This window comes from Corvus brachyrhynchos, unplaced genomic scaffold, assembly GCF_000691975.1.
Source record: "Corvus brachyrhynchos isolate BGI_N302 unplaced genomic scaffold, ASM69197v1 scaffold164, whole genome shotgun sequence".
In the NCBI taxonomy this organism is placed as follows: Eukaryota; Metazoa; Chordata; class Aves; order Passeriformes; family Corvidae; genus Corvus; species Corvus brachyrhynchos.
Genome location: NW_008237426.1, coordinates 1,453,040 through 1,474,086, shown reverse-complemented (window position 1 = coordinate 1,474,086; position 21,047 = coordinate 1,453,040). Strand labels below are relative to the sequence as shown.

Sequence of the window (21,047 nt, the reverse complement as noted above, 5' to 3'; positions counted from 1 at the left end):
GCTCTGCAGGTGGGCTCTCACCTGAGCACAGGGGCACAGGGGCAGAACCCCCCCCTTTCCTGCTGCCCAGGCTGGGGCTCAGCCCAGGGCAGGGGGGGGATTCAGGGCTGGGCCATTTCCAGCTCTCACCCCCCAGCACTGCCAGGTCCCTTTTTCCCAGGGCTGCCCTCGATCCATCCATCCCAGCCTGGACTGATCCTGGTGCCTGCCCCAGCCCAGGGGCAGCACCAGCACTTGGCCTTCTTGGCTTTCCCGAGGCTCACACAGAGCCACCTCTCCAGCCTGGCCAGCCCCCCGGGTGTGCCCCGGGTCTCCCTCTCTCCAGGGGGCCTGGCAGCAGTGGGTGCAGAGCAGAGGGGCAGCAAGCCCAGCTACCTCAGACTGATGGAGTGCCCTGTGTTGTGTGACTTACAGAAAGGGCATCATTCACAGCGTACCCGCTTCTAATTGCTGAAATCCATCAGTGCCTCAAACGTGGTGTTTGCAAATTGCCAGCTATTACTGCTGGAATAAAAATACCTCCAAGTAATGTGTATATTTATATTTTTGCAATAGAAAAGAGAAGGAATTTCCCCTTGGCTGCTACTGATAAAATTATAGATTGTAACATGACTGGAAAGCTCTCCTGAGTCGAGACAACCACCTTTGCTGGGTGCTACTTCTACCTCAGAATGAGTTTCTTTAATGTTTAGTATCTCATAGTCTATCTGCAATATAGGATGATAATACCTTCCTAATTATATCTGCTGGGATTTAATTAATGTTTGGACATTACTTTGAAAAATGTAGGGTGTTGATTATTGTTTAATAATGTAGTGTTAGATTTAAAAATTAATGATAGAGAAGCAATGGAAATGCTTCCTTGCTTGGACTGCAAATGCCATCTCCAGGTATTACATAAGCAATAGCTTCCTTCATTTTCCACTTACCAAAATCCATGTAATTATATTTTAAGGTAATAATATGAGCATATGTTCTGAACTTGAAACATGGTTTGGAATTGGGCGCCGCTCGGAGGAGATTAGGTGAGCAATTATGTAGATTGAAGATAATCTAAGTCAAAGGCTAAGTGCAGACCTTGGAGAATATTTTTCCTCGGGTAACACTGCCAGCTGAATTCCATGGGAATTCTGTCAGGGACAGCACGGGAGCTTTAAGGAATCCAGATGCCAAGCGCTGCCGGGCCCACACCTCGTTTGTGCTGGGAGCTGTCCCCATCACGCACCTGCCTGTGTAAGCATTCCAGCCCATCACTGCCTCACAGGCCTCGTGCTGCTGGCAGGGCAGGGAATTCCATGGGGAATCCCATCCCATCCCACCCCACTGACCCCGGAGCCAGCTGAGCCCCGCGGCGCCCAAAGGCAAGGAGCGTTCCCTGCTGTCCCCCGGAGGAGCTGCCGGAGCATCCCTGGGGGTGCTGTGGGTGCAGCCCTGTCCCGGCCAGCTGGGTCCCCGCTGTTGGTTTTCCATGCCTGGCAGTGCCGCTGGATTTGGTGCCCCCGAGTCCAGGAGCCGCCGGGAGCCAGCGAGGCTGCAGGAGATGCGGGCACCCAGGGGATTCTGGAGGAGGCTGGGCCCAGCAGGCTGCTCTGCTGTCAGAATGCATGGCTAATTAGCAGTGCTCCCAGGAGCTTTAGTCAGCATGGCAGAGGAGAGCGAGTATTTGCATAGACCGGTCGGAAGGAATTAAAATTGTTTGTCTTTTCCTTCAGCCGGGTCCTTTCCCATTACACCGCACTCAGAACGTTTTTGTAACTCGTTTGACTCTTTTTCACGGCAGAGAGGTTTCCAAGTGCACAGGTATTTGAGTAAACTCCCTATAAATAAATGAATTCTTCCCACAAGGGAAATACTGTTTAAGTGTCCTTTAGTGTGTTTAGGAGCGGTGAATCGCCGTGTTCTCCCCTTATCTCTGGGACAGAGCAACGTCTGTAACTCCAGCAGAAGCAGCCTGCTGCTGTCTGGGAGAAGCCATGCTTCCAGAGGCAGGGAAGGATCTCCTCCTGCTTTTGCTCCTGCTCTCTCTGGGAATGGCTCTTCCTGGAGTAAACTTAGCTCCCGCTGTGGCTCCGGCCACCCCGAGCTCCGCTAACGCTCTTTCCAAAAGGTGATTGCTATTTCCAGCCCCTGCACTCCCGGGAATTGCGGCTCTCCTGCTGCCCGCCCGGCCGCTGCTGAGCACGGCAGTGCCTCATCCGGCCCGCGGTCCAGGGCGAGCCCACACAAGGGCAGCTTCCCATCAGCTCCAAGGGAATTAGGAGCCGTTCCTCCGCACCGGGCAGGGGACGGAGATTCCGTGCGGCACTCAGTAGGTGGCACTCTGTTTCTGGAGTCAGCACCGAGCCTCGGGACAGCAGCTGGGCTTGGTTTGGGCTTGGCTGGAACGAGCTGTGCTCGTTCAAGAGCCGTTCTGGGGAGGTCAGCAGGGCTGGCCGCGGGCTGGGAGCTCAGTCCCACTGCTGGGCAGAATCTCCCGGCTCCTGGCACTGCCGGGCAGGTGCGTTTTTATTTGTGCCTCGCTTTGAGGCAGCGCCTCGCTGCAGACCAGAGCTGGCTGCTTTACAGCAGGAGCAAAAAACCCCAAAAAGCTTTGTTAATTTAGAGGTGAGGCTGCTCCAGTCCCTTTTGTCTGGACCGTGCAAGCGCTAGGGAGCCAGAGCAGAAGTTCAGGAGCCACAAATGCGCGGGGTTGGGGTGCTGTTGTGACGCAGTGGTGCTGCTGGGCCTCTCACCTCTGGGATTCACTGCTGTCTCTCCAATTCCTCACAATCCTTCCTGAGCTCATGCACTGGAATTGCCCACACTGCGCCGTGGAATGGTTTTGAGAAAGGAGATTTCATTTAATGGTAAAAAATGACTTCCAAAAGCAATATATTCCTGGCCTGCTGTCACAGTGTGCTCTAGGCAGGGTAGAAAGATGGTGCAGCGCTCCAAACCCACAAACCAATGCCTACAAAGTGTACATGCTGCCACATCAGCTGAGTGTGCTTACAGAGCGCATATTCCTGACGTGTCTGTGGCACGCTAATTCTCAGACACGTTCTGTTTAAATAATATATGAGGAATTAAGAGATCCGAGGTAGTGGTGCATGTTAAACCGAGATTTTCAGATCCAAGGAGCGTAGAGAGTAGGATGGAGTACAAAAACCAAGGATGTTTGAACAAGACATCTGGTTTATGTAGTGCTGCCTGTTCCCTGTGCTCTGAGCTGTTCAGTTGCACTGAGTCAACTGCAATAAAACAATACATTCATATTTATTAATTTTTTATGTAGGCTTTTGGAAGCAGGAAGAGAAGTGAGAAGATGGCAGGATATCAGAGGGAGGTGTCCGAGAGAGGCATCTCTGTCAGGCTCTTTTGCAAGCCACGTGAATGGCTTCCGATCTGGTTAGACTCAAAAATCAGATTCAGGTCAAACCCTTGCTTAGCCTCAGACTTGTGTGGACAAATCCTGCACTCTCCACTCTGCCGTGTGGCTCCTCTGTGTGCAAGGCAGGGATAATAACTCTGCCTCTCCTGGGTGCAGCGGAGCCAATTTCATCACTGTCAGCTCCGTGGAAGCCCTGGGTGAAAGGAGCAACAGAAATCCAGAAAACATGGGTTATTAATAGCTGGTGCTTGCCCTTACATACATCACATGCACCGCTGGTCATTGTGGCCAGTAATTTACAGGGAGGGAGAGGATGTTCCTCGGAGCAAACGCGGAATGACACTTGGATGGTCTCAGCCCTCTGAGGTGTTGCGGGCCCGGAGAGTCTAATTAAGTCTGAACGCGCTGGTGCCACCCTGAGCAGATCCCGCTTCCTGTGTGGGTGAAATGGAAACGTGCAGGAGCTGTGGAAACCTCAGTAGGGGAATTTGAACTCCCAGGCAGTTCTCATTGGAAAGGCGGCTGCTGGAGCTGGCGTGCAGGCCAAATGCTCGGTGGTTTCCAGCTTTTTCTGCCTCCTTCCTGGAGCCCCAAGGTTATCTCCTCCCTGACACCGTTACTAGGGGGATCAGTGGATACAGAAGCTTCCCCTCTGTGGTTTTACGTGATGGCTCCAAAGGTCAGAGCTGAGGGGCCCTGACAATAATCTGGAGTCCGCAGTGCAGCCCTGAGGAGAGCTGTGCTGTCAGGAGCACGGGGCAGTGGCGTTTAGCACTTCACCCCCTGCCCACAGCACACGCCCTGCGTCTCCAGGGGCAGCTCAGGGGCAGCAGGCTGGCAGGGGAGAGCTGCAGGAGCTCAGGGCCTCAGGAAATGCTGGCTGCAGCATGCAGGACAGCTGACCACACTGGACAGGGAGAGGCCGGGCTAGCAGGGAGTGCTGCAGTCAGGGCATGGCATTTCACTGGCCTTGGGTGTGTGCAAAACATCTTCCTCGAGCTGGGAGAAATCCTGCCGCGGCTGGCAGTGTCCCCAGTTACCAGCGAGTGCAGAAATCACCACCCAGCCTAAAAAAGAGGCACAAAAATGCAAAGATCTCAGAAGAAAGGCATTTACCTTCCCATCTCTGCAGAGCCAGCCATGCCAGGCTCATGCCATTAATTGGAAACTTGGGCAAACTCATTTTCTTTGTGCCTATCTCCTGGTGTATTCCCCAGGGCAAATGAAAGATGGCTGGGAGGTTATTTATTTTCAGTAATAATGCACACACTGCTTCCAGACTTCCTGCTATTGTGCGATTATCCAGATTAATTGCCTGGGAAAGCTGCAGCATCATCTCAGGCCCTTATTAAGGAAGCTCACAACACGGATTTATATTAGGGCATATTGCTGGGTGCCACAGCCTTGCTCTCAGAGGCACATGGACAGACCCCACTGCTGAGTGCTGCCAGCACCCCTGTACCCGCACACCGAGGGGAGGATTCCTGGCACCCTCCCTCACGGCACCCTGAGAGCCAGGAAGAGTGAGCTGAGGACGTTTTTAGAAAGCTCGTTAGGGAATAACTTTGCTTATTCTAAAATCAGTTCCCATCAGCCTCTGCTGAATGATTGTGAGAATTGCTGGGGTGCTGCTGGCCGCTGACCCTGTCTGTGCATGGGCAAGAGCTGGAATCTTAAAGATGCTTTTAGGTGCATTAAAGTGTTCTTACCAGGCAGAGAGGCTCTGGACAGAGAAGGCTTTTAGGGAATATTCTGCCCTTTTGGTTTCCCTGCTGAGAGTTTAACAAACCATGCAGTTGCCTCACTCTGGAAGTCCTGTTCTGCAGCAGCTCAGCCTGCTCCAGGCTCCAGCCAAACAGCCACTAACCAAGGGACAGCCTGAGGGCCTTTAAAGCAAACCCAGCTCTCCTGAAACGCCTCAGGGATTTTGGCTGGAAAGTGTTGGACACAGGAGCAGCACGTGCATGTCCTTCAGCCCAACACTTCCCCCTGATAAATCAGTGTAAATCCGGGGTCACACCGATGCTCTCACTGCTGTTGAGGTGATTGCTCACCTCCTGTGACAAGCTGGTGATTATTGCACTGATAACTAACGGTATTAGAGTAGCTGACCCAATGTGGAGCTGGTAGAATCTTGGCAGTGGGAGCCCACAGTGCATCAGTATCCACATGGGACACATTTGGAGGGGGCTGGAGCGCCACTGTGCTGGGCACGGAGGCTCCTCAGCAAGCTCTGGCCCTGGGCAGGGTTTTAGTCCTCGCTCTGGGGGAGTTGTGACCACATTGCCTGATTGTGGATCTGTGGAAAGTCTTCAAAAAATCCCAAACAAATAAATGAGGGGTTCTACTCAGACTGTGTGTGCCTTCAGAGCAGAACAGCAGAACTGAGTGTTACGGTACGGTCCCACTGGGAAACACTGACCTGCCAGTAAGGTAAAGATTAGCTTCTTGGAGACCGTGCTTCATGGACCAGGCATTCAGTGTTGGTGTTACTGTCCTTAGAAATGGAATAGGTGTTTCCAGGCACGTGACTCCAAGTTTATTGATTGTTTCTGGACAACACAGGAGCAGGGAGAGCGTGGGCTAAACTCCTGGAGCCCAGGCTCGGCAGGAACCTGAGCTGAAGGCTGTAGATGAGAGCTCGGGCTCCAGCTCCATCCTGATCCCAGAGCTGTCAGTGCTGGCTGCTTCTAAAGAAGGATCAGGCAGCAGGAGCAAAGCCTGATGGTTTAACCCCCAATGGCTTTATTGACACACAGGCTCTGGGGCCTCCCAAACCCTCGTTCTCTCCTAACCCAGCAGTCTCTGTAGTAACCACAGGTTTTTCAGTCTCTGCCCGGGCAGCTCCCAGGGAAGTGTTCAGGCGGGCATGCCCAGCCCTGGCTCAGCTCCTTTCGGAGCCCTCGAAGGCAGAGCAGGAGCGTTCCTCTGATATTAATTAGGCAATTAGCCTGTGCAGTGTGCGTGCCCAGGCAGAGCAGCAGGGCCCAGGGGATGACTGACAGCAGAGATGGATGAGTTCATCCATGCCGCTGACCCGGGCTCCCCGACCTCCTGCCCTATGGCTGATCTCACATGTCTCTGTCTCGCTGTCCAGGTTTTACTGGGATCTGACCATGCTGCTGCTGATGGTAGGGAACCTGATCATCATCCCTGTGGGCATCACCTTCTTCAAGGATGAAAACACCACCCCGTGGATTGTCTTCAACGTGGTTTCGGACACGTTCTTCCTCATCGACCTCGTCCTCAACTTCCGGACAGGCATCGTGGTGGAGGACAACACCGAGATCATCCTGGACCCGCAGAGGATCAAGATGAAGTACCTGAAGAGCTGGTTCGTGGTGGATTTTATCTCCTCCATCCCCGTGGACTACATCTTCCTGATCGTGGAGACGCGCATCGACTCTGAGGTGTACAAGACGGCGCGGGCCCTGCGCATCGTGCGCTTCACCAAGATCCTGAGCCTGCTGCGCCTGCTGCGCCTCTCCCGCCTCATCCGCTACATCCACCAGTGGGAGGAGGTGAGACAGCCCCGGGCACTGCTGCCAGCTCTGCTCTCCCACAGTGCTCGCCTTGAGTGCCCCCTCTCCTTCCTGCCGCTTGTGTCGGGGCCCTCGCGCTTTGTTGCAGCAGGTTCCCGAGGGAATTCTGCAGATTGTTGGGACGCTGCTGTGGGCTGGGGATCAGCATCCACCTGACCTGGGGAGATGCTGCGTGGGCTGGCAGGAGGGTGGGCACAGGTGGGCCCCTTGCAGGAATTGTGTAGCTGGTGAACAGAGCAATCAGCCAGACAGCAAGGGCTTGCCCTCTCCGAGCCCCCAAAGGTCCAGGAACAGCTCCGAGGGAAGGGCTGGAGACAGCTGATTTGCAGAACCTGTGGCATCTGTTTGCCATCTGCTGCTTCTCTGTGCTTATCTCTTGAATAAAGAGATAAGTGGGGGGATGTGTTAGAACCCTCCTGCTTTCTACATTCTCTGACACTGTGCTGAGGGAAAAAGGAAGGAGGAGCAATCTGTAGACAAAGGTCTGGTGAAAAGCAAGATCCCCACGGCCCCTGGAGCCTGTGCTGCTCCCAGGGGGAATTCCAGGATGCGGGGTGGGTTGTCAGGCACGATGTGGGTGAAGCCACAACCTTGCAAGTAGCTTGACAATCAGTTATTTCCTCCTGTCTCCGTGCTCTCCAAAGCAGAGAGGAAGCTCCCTGCCTCTCTCTCCATGTGTCAGGAGCATATTTTCAGGACAAGGAAAGCTGGTCAGGGCAATTTTGTCTTGGTCCCCACACTTGGTGTTGTGCTCTGGAGCAGAGCCTGCTGCAGAGCATGATCTAATGCAGAGCGTGCTCGTCCTGGGGATGAGGAGGGGAAGCAGCCATGCAGCTCGTGGCTGGATTGCAGCGAGCTGTCGCAGCACTAATTCATGATGGGGCTGAGCCTTTCCCTCCTCCCAGCAGCCCACACTTGCAGGGAGAGCGCTGGGGCACACTTCACAAACCTCAGGCTGCACCCTTGTGGTGTTACCATTCGTGAGGGCTTCACTTGGAGCACAGCAGAGCCTTGTGGGGTCTGGGGTGACACTGGGCAAGGTGCTGGACAGGTGCTGGGGAGAGGCAGCCACAGCCCTCGGAGTTCACTGCTGCGTTCATTCGCCGCACGGCCCGGGCAGGAGTGCACGGAGAGGTGGAGATGAACGAAGCAGAGGTGTCCTTCTGGGGTGACTCGGTGAGTCAGGGGCGGAGCAGAGCACTGAGATCTCCCCGGGTGTGCTGGCCTGTCCCGTGGCTGCTTTGCTTCCCCCCATCCGAGCAGCTCAGCAAAGGCGAGGGTGGCTCGGGCTGTTGTTGGAGCAGCTCCTTCACCCAGATCCACAGGCACCCACAGCTCCCTGCTTGCTCCCCCCTGCTCCTTGACTTCCCTTCCAGGCACTGCTTGAAGAGGATTGAAGTATATTTGCCGTTGATTGTACTGAATTTGTTTTAAAAAACGAAACAGAAGCAGATCAGTGTTTTTCCCTCTCCCGCTCCTCGCAGTTTGGCTGAGCAGCCATTTCCAGCATCGGTCTCACAGCGCAACTCCTGCATGCTGCTCCCCTGTGCTGCCATCCCAGCCCTGGGGACAGCACAGCTGGGTGCCCTGTGGGGCACAGGCTGCCCGGGTGAGGCAGTGCTGCCAGCGCCGGGCACAGATGGTGCTGGGTGCAGCTGGGGACTGCAATGCAGACTCCGGCGTGCACTGCAGAGCCCAAGCACCAAACACGGCCGGCTTTGTCGAGCGGGGCTCGGCCCCAGCTGCAGTTCCTGGAGAGAGTTTGGCACTGGGAGCTGTTCCACCTTCCCCACGGGGAGGGAGGCAGGGGGAAGGGGTGATCCCTGTCAGTGGTGCAGTGCCTGCCACAAAGCAGCGGGGAGACAGGGCAGGGGAGCGCTGCTTCGTCCTTGCGTGGGAGCTGTGCTCCCTCAGCCACACTGACAGCTCTCTCTGCCTCTGAAGTGCCTGCAGATGAGCCCTGTCTGAAAGGCCACATCCATCTTTCCTCCCTGCACCCATCAGGGCTGCTCTGGGAGTGCTGAGCAGTGTTGGACCAGACTTACTCTGGGTGTGCAAGAGATTGCTGTGCACAGCTGAAGGAGGAGGAGGAGGAGGAGGACTGTTGGGAGAGGGGTGCTGCACGCCTGCTCTCTGTGGTCATCTGGCAGTGTCTCTTTAGCTCTCTGCTTGTGACCAGATCACCTGAAAAGGAGATGTGAGCACGGCATGCTGGGGCTCTGGAGAGGAGTGTGTGAACCAGGGCAGTGTGTGTGGGGCAGAGTTAACCAAGGGGGATGGACAGGGAGGGATCACCGTGTCACTGTGTGGGGCAGAGTTAAGGGAGCTGTAGGGACAGGGAGGGATCACCGTGTCACTGTGTGTGGGGCAGAGTTAAGGGAGCTGCAGGGACAGGGAGAGGGATCACTGTGTGGGGCAGAGATCCCCCCTCACAGTCACTTCCCGTGGACGCAGGGACCCAGCACACCCAGCTCCCTCCTCTCTCAGCCTCCTCGTGTCCCTGGAGCGAGGGCAGGGAGAAGTGGGCTCTTGCCGAGCTGCCAGCAGCCTCTCGGTTCTCTGCCCTGCAATTGTCCCTGCTCTGCATGAATCCATCACCGGGGCTGCAGTAGCAGGAGCAGCCTGCGCGAGGGCTGCAGTGCTGTAAAGCAGCCAGGCACCCATCACTTCCACACCGGTGCTGCTCTGCGGGCTCCGCAGCAGGGGCTGCAAGGGCCTGCCCTGGTGTGGCTCCGAGCAGCCTCTGGCATCCTCCCCCGATCCCAGGGAGGTGCTCTGGGGATACAGCTGGGCAAACAACCTAAAGAGAAAAGCAAGGCAAAAGGCAAGAACAACAATCTGATGCACTCGTGTTCACTGGAGTACGAAAATAAGCTTAATTCCAAATGTAGCGGTTTCATTTGCATGATGCATTTTGCATGAGTGGCCCCACAAATGAATTTACCGGGAGGGCAGAATATAAATAGAGTCTTTCTGAAGTGTCTGCCGTGTCTCCCCTGCAGCTGGGAGCTTGATTGCAGTGTAGGCAGCTGCACTCACACTGGCTGGGGCCCGCCTCGCCTCAAATCCGAATCACCAGCCCCAGTGGCTGGGAGTTCCCCAGGCCAGGAGCACAGATCCAGGAGGGTCAGAGCAAACAGGGCTGCTCCAGTCCTGCCTTGTCCTCCCTCAGAGAAACCCTCATTATCTCAGCCTCTGAACTGCTCCAGCAGCTCTTTGGGGTGCCCCGCTTGGTCAGTGCTTCATGGACCTGCAGCACATTGTCCCATTGTCCCATTATCCCATTATCCCATTGTCCCATTGTCCCATTATCCCATTGTCCCATTGTCCCATTGTCCCATTGTCCCACTGTCCCAGGGTCAGGGAGTTGGGCCTTGCCCCTGCTGGGCTGACCAAGTGTCCAGGGAAAGGAGATCCGACCATGAACATCCTACAAAGCTCATCCCAGGGTCACCCAACAGAAAGAAAACCAGCAGGAACACCGTGGAACCTGTGCATTCGGTCAGGATGAGCCATCCAGGTCAAACTGGGAGTCAAAAACCCCTCAATTTTCAGAGCTGTCCCTGCTGTATGCACAGCATCTACCCCGCGGCTGGTGCTGGGCGCAGTAGCCTCTATTTAAGATCAAACTATTTTGACTTATGAACATCCATTGGAGCAAGAGCACCATCCTGCTCCTATAAATTGGTTTCCAGGTAGCACATTGGCCAAGATAACCAAAATGTTTTGATTGCAGACTCTGTGGGAGGGATTATGATGGGAAGGAAAGGAACTATCTGGGATTGATTTATATCACAGTGATAAGATTATCATAAGTGAGGATTTTTTCAGATTTTTGTCAGGAAAAAAATACATCTTTTGGTTTTTGCAGCTGAAACCCAAAGCAAAGGACAATTTGGTGATTTTCAGGCTATTATGTTATTGAAACCTTGCAAACTTGCCTGAGTGCTGTCCTTTTCTTCCCTCGAGTTTCCATATTACAGAGAAGCTTTAGGAGGGAGGGAATGCATCCTCTCAGGTCCCAGTAGCAACTTCCCGGTGAGAACTGGGCACAGATCGGACCATCTGGAAGATGAGGTCACTTCTCAGAAGGTTCAGCTCTTCAGAAAATGGCTCCAAAGCTGGAGGGCCTGGGTGGAAAGACTGGGAAAGCGCTTCCAGAGGCTCTGAGAACACGGCTGCCAGCTGATTCTCCTCTTGATTTGCTAATTCCCTTGGTTTCTTCTGACCTCTCCGTGGCCGTTCCTAAATTCAATTAAAACAACGTGGCGAGTGGCCTGGGGGATGGGATGTTAGGCCAGACCCATAACTGGCTCCCGGGAGCGGAGGAGCCGGCAGTGATGGTTGCCAGCAGCACCGGCAGCTCCAGGGAGCTGAGCAGATCCTTTCTCAATAGGATTTGCACTTCTGTCCTGGGAAACAGCAAGGCAGGCCCAGGAGAGTCACCCACTAAATCCTCTGGCCACCCCAGGCTAAAATCAGACTCAACAAACACTGGGAATGGGGTCGGGAGGGGGATGAGGGGCTGGGCTTCTTCCCAAATTTGCATTACCTCGTTTCTGAAGCTTATTGAACACTGGTCTTTAATGTGCCTACAGGAGCTTATTGAAGCCATAATGCAAGATACAGGAATTTCCATTCTCACTGCACAAAGTGACCCAGAATTTGAGACATCTTTTGCTCTCAGAGAAAATGCTGGCTGCCCTGAAACAAATGGCAAAACCTTCTTGGTGCAATATCAGCCAGAGGTTTTTTCAGATTTTGCCTCAGCCTTTCACATGGAACTGTTGTGCAGCACAACATCCTTGGGGAGGGAGAGCAGACAACACAAGGAGACGGATGTTCTCTGTTCCTGTACGTTGAATTTTCCCTCTCCTGCCCATGGGCATCCCCAGTGCTCCATCCCTGCCCCGTGCCAGGAGGAAGACACCCAGAGCAGTTTGTGTGGAGGAGCTGGTCTTTGGCAGAAGTTCTGCTGCTCTAATGCAAACTCAGCTCCCCACCTGGGCACTGGGAATAGAGTTCCAAAGAGAATATCATCAGAAACGGCTTCTAATGAATCAAAAGGAGCCAGGCAAATATTTGAGTAGCTGAGCAGCCACGGAGGGTGCCATGAAAAGGAAAAAGCTTTACTTTTCCCTACTCTCACCTTCTGGCAGCGCTTAATGGGTCTTGTGTCAACAGCAGGGTGTGAGCAGGCTCTGGGGTTTGGGATTGGGGCACAGAGCCGTGTGTCTGTGGGGCAGGGGCTCAGAGGCTGGTGTGGGATTGGGGCACAGAGCCGTGTGTCTGTGGGGCAGAGGCTCAGAGGCTGGTGTGGGATTGGGGCACAGAGCCGTGTGTCTGTGGGGCAGGAACTCAGATCCTGTCTGTAGGAACACCTGGTGTGGGATTGGGGCACAGAGCCGTGTGTCTGTGGGGCAGAGGCTCAGAGCCTGTTCCTGGGCAGTGGAAGCCTTTTGGTGTCCCAGGGATGGTTTTCCCGGTGTGTCCTCACCACAGAGGTGCCCATGGGACGGGCCCAGCCGGGCACTGCCCGGGCAGCAGCAGCAGCAGGGGGTTGCACCCTGCCCTCTGCAGTGAGGCCCCGCTGACCAGGGGTGAGCAGCGCTAATGACAGGGTGCTGCCCGTGCCCGGGCTCTGCCCTGGGCTCACAGGGTCCCTCACTCCGGCCTTCCCTGCAGAGGTTTCCTAAACCCCAGGCTGCTCCCCCGATGACCCCGAATCCCTGGCAGAGCTGGGCCCTGGCCTCTGTAGGTTTGCCTGCCTCTCGGGAGCTCACATCCAGCACAGCTGCCTCGGCCCCGTGCCCACATCGCGCCAGCTGCCTGGCATCTGTTTCGGCCCTTGGTGTTCGGAGGCTTCGTTCTCGCAGCTGTGTGCCCCTAAGTGCCACAGCCTGGCACGGGGGCTCCTCCTGCCACTGCTGCTTCCCGAGGTTTAGTGCCACGGAGCTTTGCTGACGGGGTTTGCTCCTGCTGCAGCCCCGCAGCGCCCAGGACTAGCGTGCCCTGGGGCTGGCACACAGGGGACAGCTGGGCAGTTGTCACCTGAGCAGAGCCGCAGGGTGGGTCAGCCTGGAAGGCACCGCCCAGGCACAGGAGTGTGTCCAGAAAGCTCTGGAATATCCCCAGGGAGAAGACTCCACAGCCTCTCTGGGATCTGTTCAGGGCTGGGCACTGCCCAGGGCAGTTCTGCCTCCTGGGCTCAGGCCCTGCCCGTGGCTCTGGTGCCATTGCTGGGCCCCGGAGCAGAGCCCGGGCCCTGCCCTGAGCCCTCCCTGCAGCCAGGGACACCCAGGGCTGAGGGCCCCTCTCAGCTGGGGCTCCTCTCGAGGCTGAGCAACCCCGGCTCCCTCAGCCTGTCCTGGGCACGGAGATGCTCCAGGCCCTTCCTCAGCTGTGCAGTCCCTCTTGTCCTGAGGAGCCCAGAGCTGGACGCAGCACTCCAGGGCTGAGCAGAGGGACAGCAGCTGTGTTTGTAACGGGAACAGGGCTCAAACCCAGTCCTGCCATGGCAAAGTTAAAGGGAACTTCTAAACACATCCAAGTGCTGCGAGCCCAGGAAGCAGCAAGGGCAGTGCCCATTCCCTGAAATGTGTGGGAGCACAGATTTACCCCCTGAAAGGGCTGTGCTCTGCAGGAAGAGCACTGCAAAGGCCTCTGGAAGGGCTGCAGCCTCCCTGGAGCTGGAGCTGAGCAGCCCAGGGTGTGTCTGTGGCCCAGCCCACACAGCCTGCTGCCAGCACATCATCTGTGATGCACATGCACACACAGTGCTGGTGCTGGGGACAGCTGAGGCAGCTTTTGAACCTCTCACGGGGAGATTCCTGTCACCACTTGGGCTCCTGATCCAGTGCCAAGCCTGGCTTTGTCCCTTAGAGCCGTGTTCTGCCAGCCTCAGCCCAGACTTGGAGTCCAGTTTGTCTGAGGCACATTAGCCCTGGCAAGAGGGTGCAAATTAATGGCTCCTCTTCAAAGCCTCTCCCAGGAAGGCACTATTGATTGCATTCATATCAAGTGGGAAACTTTAATGAGACAGCTGGAGAGAACAGCATTTCCCTGCCTCACTTGTTGTTCAGCCAGGCAGGGCTGGCGAGGAGCGTGCCAGATCTGTGAGTTGTGTGAACGAGGCAGGAGCTTGGCCCACATAGGACCGTGGACAAAAATCAAGTTGGCTGGTGGAGGAGAAGGGGATTTTGAGCAGCGTGGCAGTGTGGACTGTGTTTCTGCCAGGAGAGACTGAAGTCAGTCCCTTCCTCTCCCCACAGAGCCTCCTGCTGTGCTGTGAGCGCGGGGAAGGGGCACAGGGCAGTGCCAGCCCCGCAGCTGGGTCAGGGCTCCTCCTGCCCTCACACTGAAAGGGGAGGGATGCTCCTCCACAGGGCACCAGACCCCGAGGCCAGCTCTCACTTCCACTCCAGTTTGGCAGCAGCACTGCCAGGCTCTGTGTGTGTGTGGGGGGAGCCAGAGCTGGGAACCCCCAGCCCTGAGGACAGGTCTGGTTTTGAGCCACTCCTCTCCCTGCCAGAAACACGGCAATGGAAGCAAACAGCCTTGCCTTCCCCACCAGCCCGAGGTGAAGGAAGGAGGAATCTTTCTCAGGAAGGACACGAGCCCGACCCAGAGAGGTGCGTGAGGGTTTAATGGGCAGCAGCCTCATTGATGAAGTTATTTTCTGAGCCCTGCTGTGAAAAGAGCTGTTTGGAAGACAGTTTCAGGACATGCAATTATCCAGTTTGCCAGCTTAATGCATTCAACTTAACCTCATTTTTATGAAGCAGAAATCAATGTGGTAACTTTTTCAAGGCTAAGAGATGACATTTTATTCTTGCTTCTCTCATAAGGAGGCATATTTTTAAGCTTCGTTTTCTGCTGTAACTCCTCCTAGTTTTGATTAAGCGGGAATACTCCAAGGGCTAGACGAAAGAGTGAGGCAATTTCCACATTCCCAGAGTCACATTAGAATGGAAAATGTTTCTGAAACCTCTTTGCAAAGCATGGAAAAATTCTCCTTCTTGGAAGAGGACTTGGAAGTGCATTTAGAACTTCAATGCAAGCGCTTCTGCATTAATTTCATCCAAGAACCACTTCACCAGGGAAGGATTCTAAAGGTGCTGGTCTTCCTCCCAGTTTTTCATTCCAAGGAATGCAAAGCCCTGTTCTCTGTTACTGCAGTGTCTGTCACCCTCTCTGCTCCCACATGGTCAGGGGCATTTTGGTACCTGTTCCCCCCTCGTGTCCCCTTCCCTTCCTGAGCCAGGAGTTCTGCAGAGCAGCAGCTGCCAGAGCTGGGAGCTGGGCAATGCTTGTCCAGAAGCTCCCCAGCAAGACTGTGCCACAAAACTGAAGGGTAATTGCCCTGCTTTTCATTAACATGGCCCTGTCCCACCCCTGGCATTTCCTGGCGTGGGTGGCAGCGCACAGGAGTGTGTCAGTGACACCTGCAAAGGCCTGTCCCCGCTGGGTGCCGGTGATGGCACCTTTGCCATTTGCTCATCCAGGATTTGGGAGGGAGAAGCCAGGAATCAGGGAGGACCCCATCAGGGGGAACATTGTGCCTTTGGCAGCAGCTGGAAAGAGAAAATGAGAGATGTGATGTGAAAACAGGGACACCAGAATTCTTCTTGTGGCTCCCTTCTGGGCTCGGGCTGAGCCACGCGCCTGGAGTGCCACCAGGGTCCGCGCCGTGGAACGAAGGAAAAACACAGCCACCTCACAGGGATCACACAGCTGCGGTTCAGTCGCCCCTGAGGGGCCACCCTGAGCCACGTGCCCAGCTGTGACACCGACACACCTGTCTGCAAGGAGCCCCTGGGCAGGGCCTGTCCCCAGGGCTGGGGGCCACTGCTCGCTCTCCTCGCCAGGAACATGGCCCTGAGCCGGGGTGGGACATCCACATCTTCATCTCAGCCCATCAGCCGGGGAGGGATCCATCAGAGTGAGGGTGGAATCGCAGTGTCCCCCGGTTCCTGGGGCTTGGGAGAGAAGCAGAGATTTGGGCAGAGCGTTTCTAAGGGTCGGATCCAGCAGGATGGGTCATCGGGAAAGAATCAGGGTCTGTGTGTGTGTGTCAGTGGGTTTGGAGCAGGAGGAGGCTGCTCTGAGGGCAGATCTTGAGCTGGGGGTGAGTCAGGAGCTGAGGATGCCTGAAGACAGCAGCGCCTCAGCGCAGGGAGCAGCTGGAGTCTGCCCTGCCCTAGGATCACCTGAGCTCTGCTGCACCATGGAGTAGCTCCAGAGGGTGAACTTTGGGAGAGCCTCTCTCTGTGCTGGCACTGACGGGCGACAAACCAGCAGCAGCAGCAGCGTTTCCTCGTAAGCACTGGAGAGGAACTGCGAGGATAATGTCCCTTAAAGTAGCTGACAGGCCTGCTTTTCCTCAAGTCCCTGGAGAGGGTGGAGAGCAGTTAAGACGCAGCAGCTGTGTTTGTTTTTTCTTCATTTATATATTTTTTTCCCCCAGCAAAGTGCCGGGTGTTAATTCCTCTTGATTTGCTCAGCACAGCCCAGTTTGGAGAGGCCGTCCCTGGAACAGGGCTGATTAGCCTCCTCTCCAGTGTGCATCACCCAAACAGCCACTAATGACACTTTATCCCAACTGCGTGCCTCTCGCTGAGGCTGCAGGGAATTCGGCTGGAATTGTGCAGTCAATTACACAAACTTGGGGCAGCCAGAGTCCAGAGCCTTCTGTCAGGCCCTCTGCCCAGCCAGGGGGGAGGTTGCTCTGGTGGCGTGGAGTGAATGAATGCAGTGCTGAGCTCTGCGTGTCCCCTGAGCCCGGCACTTCCCTGTCCCTGTATCTCCCAGTGTCCCTGTGCTGGAGCATCCATGGCAGGTGCAAAGCCAGCACCTTCCTCTCCGTTCCCATCCACTCCTGCATGCACAGGAAGGGTGACAAGGGCTGTGTACAGGCGGACAGAGGAGAAAAACTCATGATCCGAGTGAAAAATGCATGATCCAGGGTGGTTGTTCCTCCTCCAGTGTTCCTCCCTGCAGAAATGGGGGTGAGCCCTGGTCCTCTGCACTGCGAGCTCCCTCCCCAGCTCTGTTCCCTGCCGGCAGTCACAGACATCCCACAGGAGCCTCTTCGGCTGATAAATCACCTCAGGCTTGTGGGAAGGACAGATAAGAACTTTCTCTTCAGCTCTCTTCCCTCCAGACCTAAAAGACACATCGGTTTTTTGTGTTGAGCATGAGGCAGAGCCAGTCCAGCTCTGGAACGGGGAAGAGGTGCAGGAGGGGAGGGCAGCAGGATGCAGGGGGCTCCTGTGGAAGGAGACAGAAGAAGGGAGAGCTGGGAAAGGCTGTGGCATCCCTGGCTCTGTCCTGGCACGGGAAAGGCTGTGGCATCCCCGGCTCTGTCCTGGCGCGGGATTGTCTGTTTGATCTTCAGGGGCTGTTGTCAGATCAGTTAAATGTGCCAAGCAGCGGTGTTTGTCACATTTTTTGGGCTGTCCATGCAGCAGTTCGCCCCATGATGGGTGGGAAGAGGGCAGCTGCCCTCCAGGGAATGTTAGGGATCCTCCCTGGATCTCCTCAGTGACACTGCTGGACGTGAGCTGCAAGCACACCATGATGATGCTTCTCATACACAGACATTTTGCCCCTCTCCTTTTTGTTCTTCAAGGTCACTTGAGCAGCTGGCAGGGAAGGAAGAACCCAGCCCACTTTGGGAAGGTGGAAAAAACCCTTCCGCTCCATCCTGGCTGGCTGTGAGTGCTGGGAATGCAGGCGGCGCGGTCTGGAGCCAGGCTGGAGCATGTTCCTCTGGCCTTTAGCCTCTCCTCCTGCCCTCCCCGAGCCACAGCACGCGGCAAACTCCTCCAGGAGCCCCTGCCTTTGCAGCAGCCTTATCTCCGAGCACTCTCCCCTTATCTGCAGCCTTCAGCCTGGCCGCGCTGCACGGAGGGCTGATGGGGACCGCAGCTGCTGGCAGCAGCTCCCGTCCGCTGCTGGGAAGTGGGAGCTCTCTGGACCCTGCTCGCAGCCCCTGTGCAACTGCACAGCCAGGGCACAGGGATCCCTGCTGCTCTTGGAGCTTCCCCAGCCCTGCTGAAAGCAGCCTCTGCCCCTTGGGGTGTCAGTGACATGCCAGAGCAGGGACCTCAAACGCCTGAGCAGCCACGGCCTCCTTGCACCCTCCTGCACCCTCCTGCTCCTGGGTGCCAGCGCACCCTGGGCTCCGGGAGGGTGCTCTGCCCCTTCCTTGCCTGAGGAGCGCTGCCCCAGGACGTGCTGCTCCTGCAGCCTTCCCTTCCGCCCCTGCAGGCTCTCCAGGCAGGGGGGTAGAGGCGCAGAGCGCAGCTGCTGACCCTGAGCAGCTAACGGGGGATTGGGAAGGGAGAGGAGCCGCTGCCACAATCAGTGCAGCAGTGCCTGTTTTGATTAGCCAGCAATTTTTCTGGTCATTTGGAGAACAAAATTCGCCTGCCTGCGCTCCCTCCTTCCTGGGGGAGACATGAGCTGTTGGATGCCGCCCCAAAACTCCCTCTGCTGTCTGGGCGGTGGGGAGAAACCGTTCTGTGGGGAGAGGAGGCTGTTTCCACAGCGATTGGAGTGGACAGCCCAGGCTCAAAGGGCTGGAGGATGTTTTCTCGCAGCCAAGGCCTTTCCTCAGCGGGAGTGCTGGACACCAGCACCCCGCACCGGGGCTTCTTGCTGCTGCCATCCTGGTTTGCAGCTGGTGCAGAGCTCGCTGTGCCTCCAGCCAACACCCAGGGCCTGAGGCCGGCGCTTCCGCGCTCGGTGCAGCCAGGAAGGTGGGAAGGGACACCGATGTGCCAGCTCAGTTGACAGCTGGCACGGAGCAGGGGATGTGCTGATGGAAGGGAGGCAGCTGCCAGCTTCACATGCCAGCGCTGGCAGCGGAGAAGTGACAGGACACGGCGCCAGGAGCAAGCGGGGCTGGCGTGGGGAAGAGCCTGGGGCAGCGCCGTGGGAGGGCTAGTGCGTGACCCCGGGATGAAGCCCAGGTGGCTGCCTGGGGGGTGTCACTGCAAGGGCAGCAGTGTCCGAGTCCTTGCAGCCTCCTGGGAGCGGGACAGCCAAGCCGTGCCCTCCCTGCTTCCTGCTGGCAGCCCTGGGAGCCAGGTGTGCCGGGCTTGGCTCCCGCAGCAGGGACACACGGCCACGCCTCCCGGGATGGCCAGGAGAGATCCCGCTGCTTCCTGGAGCCGTGGTCAGCGCTGGGAGCAGAACATCCCCTCCTCCTGCCCGTGCGGGGTGTGGGGCTGAGCCCTCAGCACAGCCCCGCTGGCCCCGCTGTGGTGACTGCACGGACTGGCCTCCCTCGGCTGCGTGCTGGCCCGGTCTGTTCCTGCCTGGCATTGCCGGCCTTCCCTTGGTGGCTTTGCCAGGCTTGCCAGGTCACTTTGGCTGCCCTGAGCCACAGCCAGGACGTGCTGGGTTGGGCAGACCCAGGTGCAGCCACAGCTGCCCACAGGAGCCTCCTGTGCTCCCCATCAGCCCTACATGACGTGGGCTCCTGCCTTTCCCTTAGCAAGGTGATGCTGCTTGGCATGGAAGCAGGGAATTCCAGACCGGTTTGGGTCAGGAGGGACCTTAAAGCTCATCTGTTCCACTCCCCTGCCATGGGCAGGGACACCTTCCAGTAGCCCAGGGTGCTCCAAGCCCCGTCCAGCCTGGCCTTGGACACTGCCAGGGAAGGGGCAAAGACCCCTGCAGTCAGTATTTTGCCTGGAGGTTCAGTTTAGGGTTTCCTCTGATTGCATCCCAATACATTCTGCTCCAGCCCCTTCACCTCATCCCTCACGTTCCTCAACACTTCCCTCCTCACCTCCCTTTTGCCATCCAGCAGATCTGAAGAAGAGACAATCACCAAATTCCTTGTCAGAAGTGTTTGCATCCTCCACAGTATCTGGAGCACGGCTGGAATCTGTAATGCAATCCTAATGTTCAGATCATCTCTTGTCTCTGTGCTAGGGAGTGACAGAGCTCAGCTTCAAACACCAACCCCTCATTAAACATTTGAACACCACTCCGATCCTTCCAGAGCCTGGGGTTCCTGGTGGTTTAGGGAGATCCACACTAATAACTGCGACATCAGGCATCTGTTCCTGGCTCCGTTTTCCGTCCTCCCACTGGGGGCTGTGCAATATTTCATCCCTCAGGTTATTTTGTGTAGTGCTCTTGGGAGTGCCCACACCCATCCGTGCGCTTCCGAGCAAATTCCCTGGAGGAAGTTGCCCGTTCCTAGGAGGTCATGAGGAGAAACTTCACTGAATTCCCAGCTCTCACCCACCAGGGACACTGAACTCTGGAATACGATGGTGCTGTGAATCCAGGTTTAGTGGAAGGAGGCAAACTCTTACGCTCTGTAAGAGTTCATTAAAGATTGACTCTTCTTTTTATAATTAAATTTGACACAAAAGGTCATGCATGTAGAGGTTTCAAGGGTATGGGACACGGACCTGGGATCCCAGGGCTCTGAGCCCCAAACTGGCAGGCCAGACTCACATCTGGGGTCTTCCATCCAGGCTTGGAAATCTGCAGAGGTCAGGTTTAGTGCCCTGCATTTGCTTCATGCCATGCTCAGCCTAACCCTGGTTTCTTGGTGTTCAGAGGCTGTTGGGAAGCCCTAAAGCTGTGGCTTTTGGAACAGCCCAGCTCCCTCACCCCGCGTTGCTCTGGCAGAGCTCCTCACATGCAGCCTAATCCCAGCTCCCGTTGTGGAGGGGAGAGCACTGTAAGCACAAAGACAGAGCTTCTTTCCTGGTATTATTTGAACCAGGAGCTCATTGAGTGCCAGAGCTTTCCAAAAGGAGTATTTAATGTTGCCTGGGAAGTGTCCCTCGTGCCCTGCTGGTCTCCTTGCCTGATCCCATATGGAGCAGCTGCTCCTGTTCTCTCCATCCTCTGCCTGGCATGTCCTGATTCCCATTTCTTGCTCTGCCAAAGCTGTCCGGGGTCAGGGATCCGGCTTCATTCATAATCGTCTGACACTGAACTATAATTCCACCTTGCGTTGGAAGTGGTCTTGGAAAAGACACCTGTTCTGGGAAATGCAGAGCACTGGAGCCTTCTCCATCCCTCTTGCAGCAGGGCTTGCACTCAAGGGCACAGATCCATCCCTGCTGACTTTTTTGGGGAAGAAAAGGCAGTGTCAGCCCTCC

The 21,047-nt window shown here is 56.1% G+C and overlaps 1 protein-coding gene across 1 annotated transcript in view; it reads left to right on the top strand.

Moving 5' to 3' along the window:
* The window catches only part of HCN4 (hyperpolarization activated cyclic nucleotide gated potassium channel 4), a 90,347-nt gene that overhangs the window by 22,863 nt on the left and 46,437 nt on the right, over nucleotides 1-21,047 (top strand). Inside the window, exon 2 of the mRNA XM_017731090.1 lies at nucleotides 6,468-6,891. Within this exon, the coding sequence (XP_017586579.1) occupies nucleotides 6,468-6,891 (424 nt within the window). The remainder of the gene's footprint in view (nucleotides 1-6,467; nucleotides 6,892-21,047) is intronic.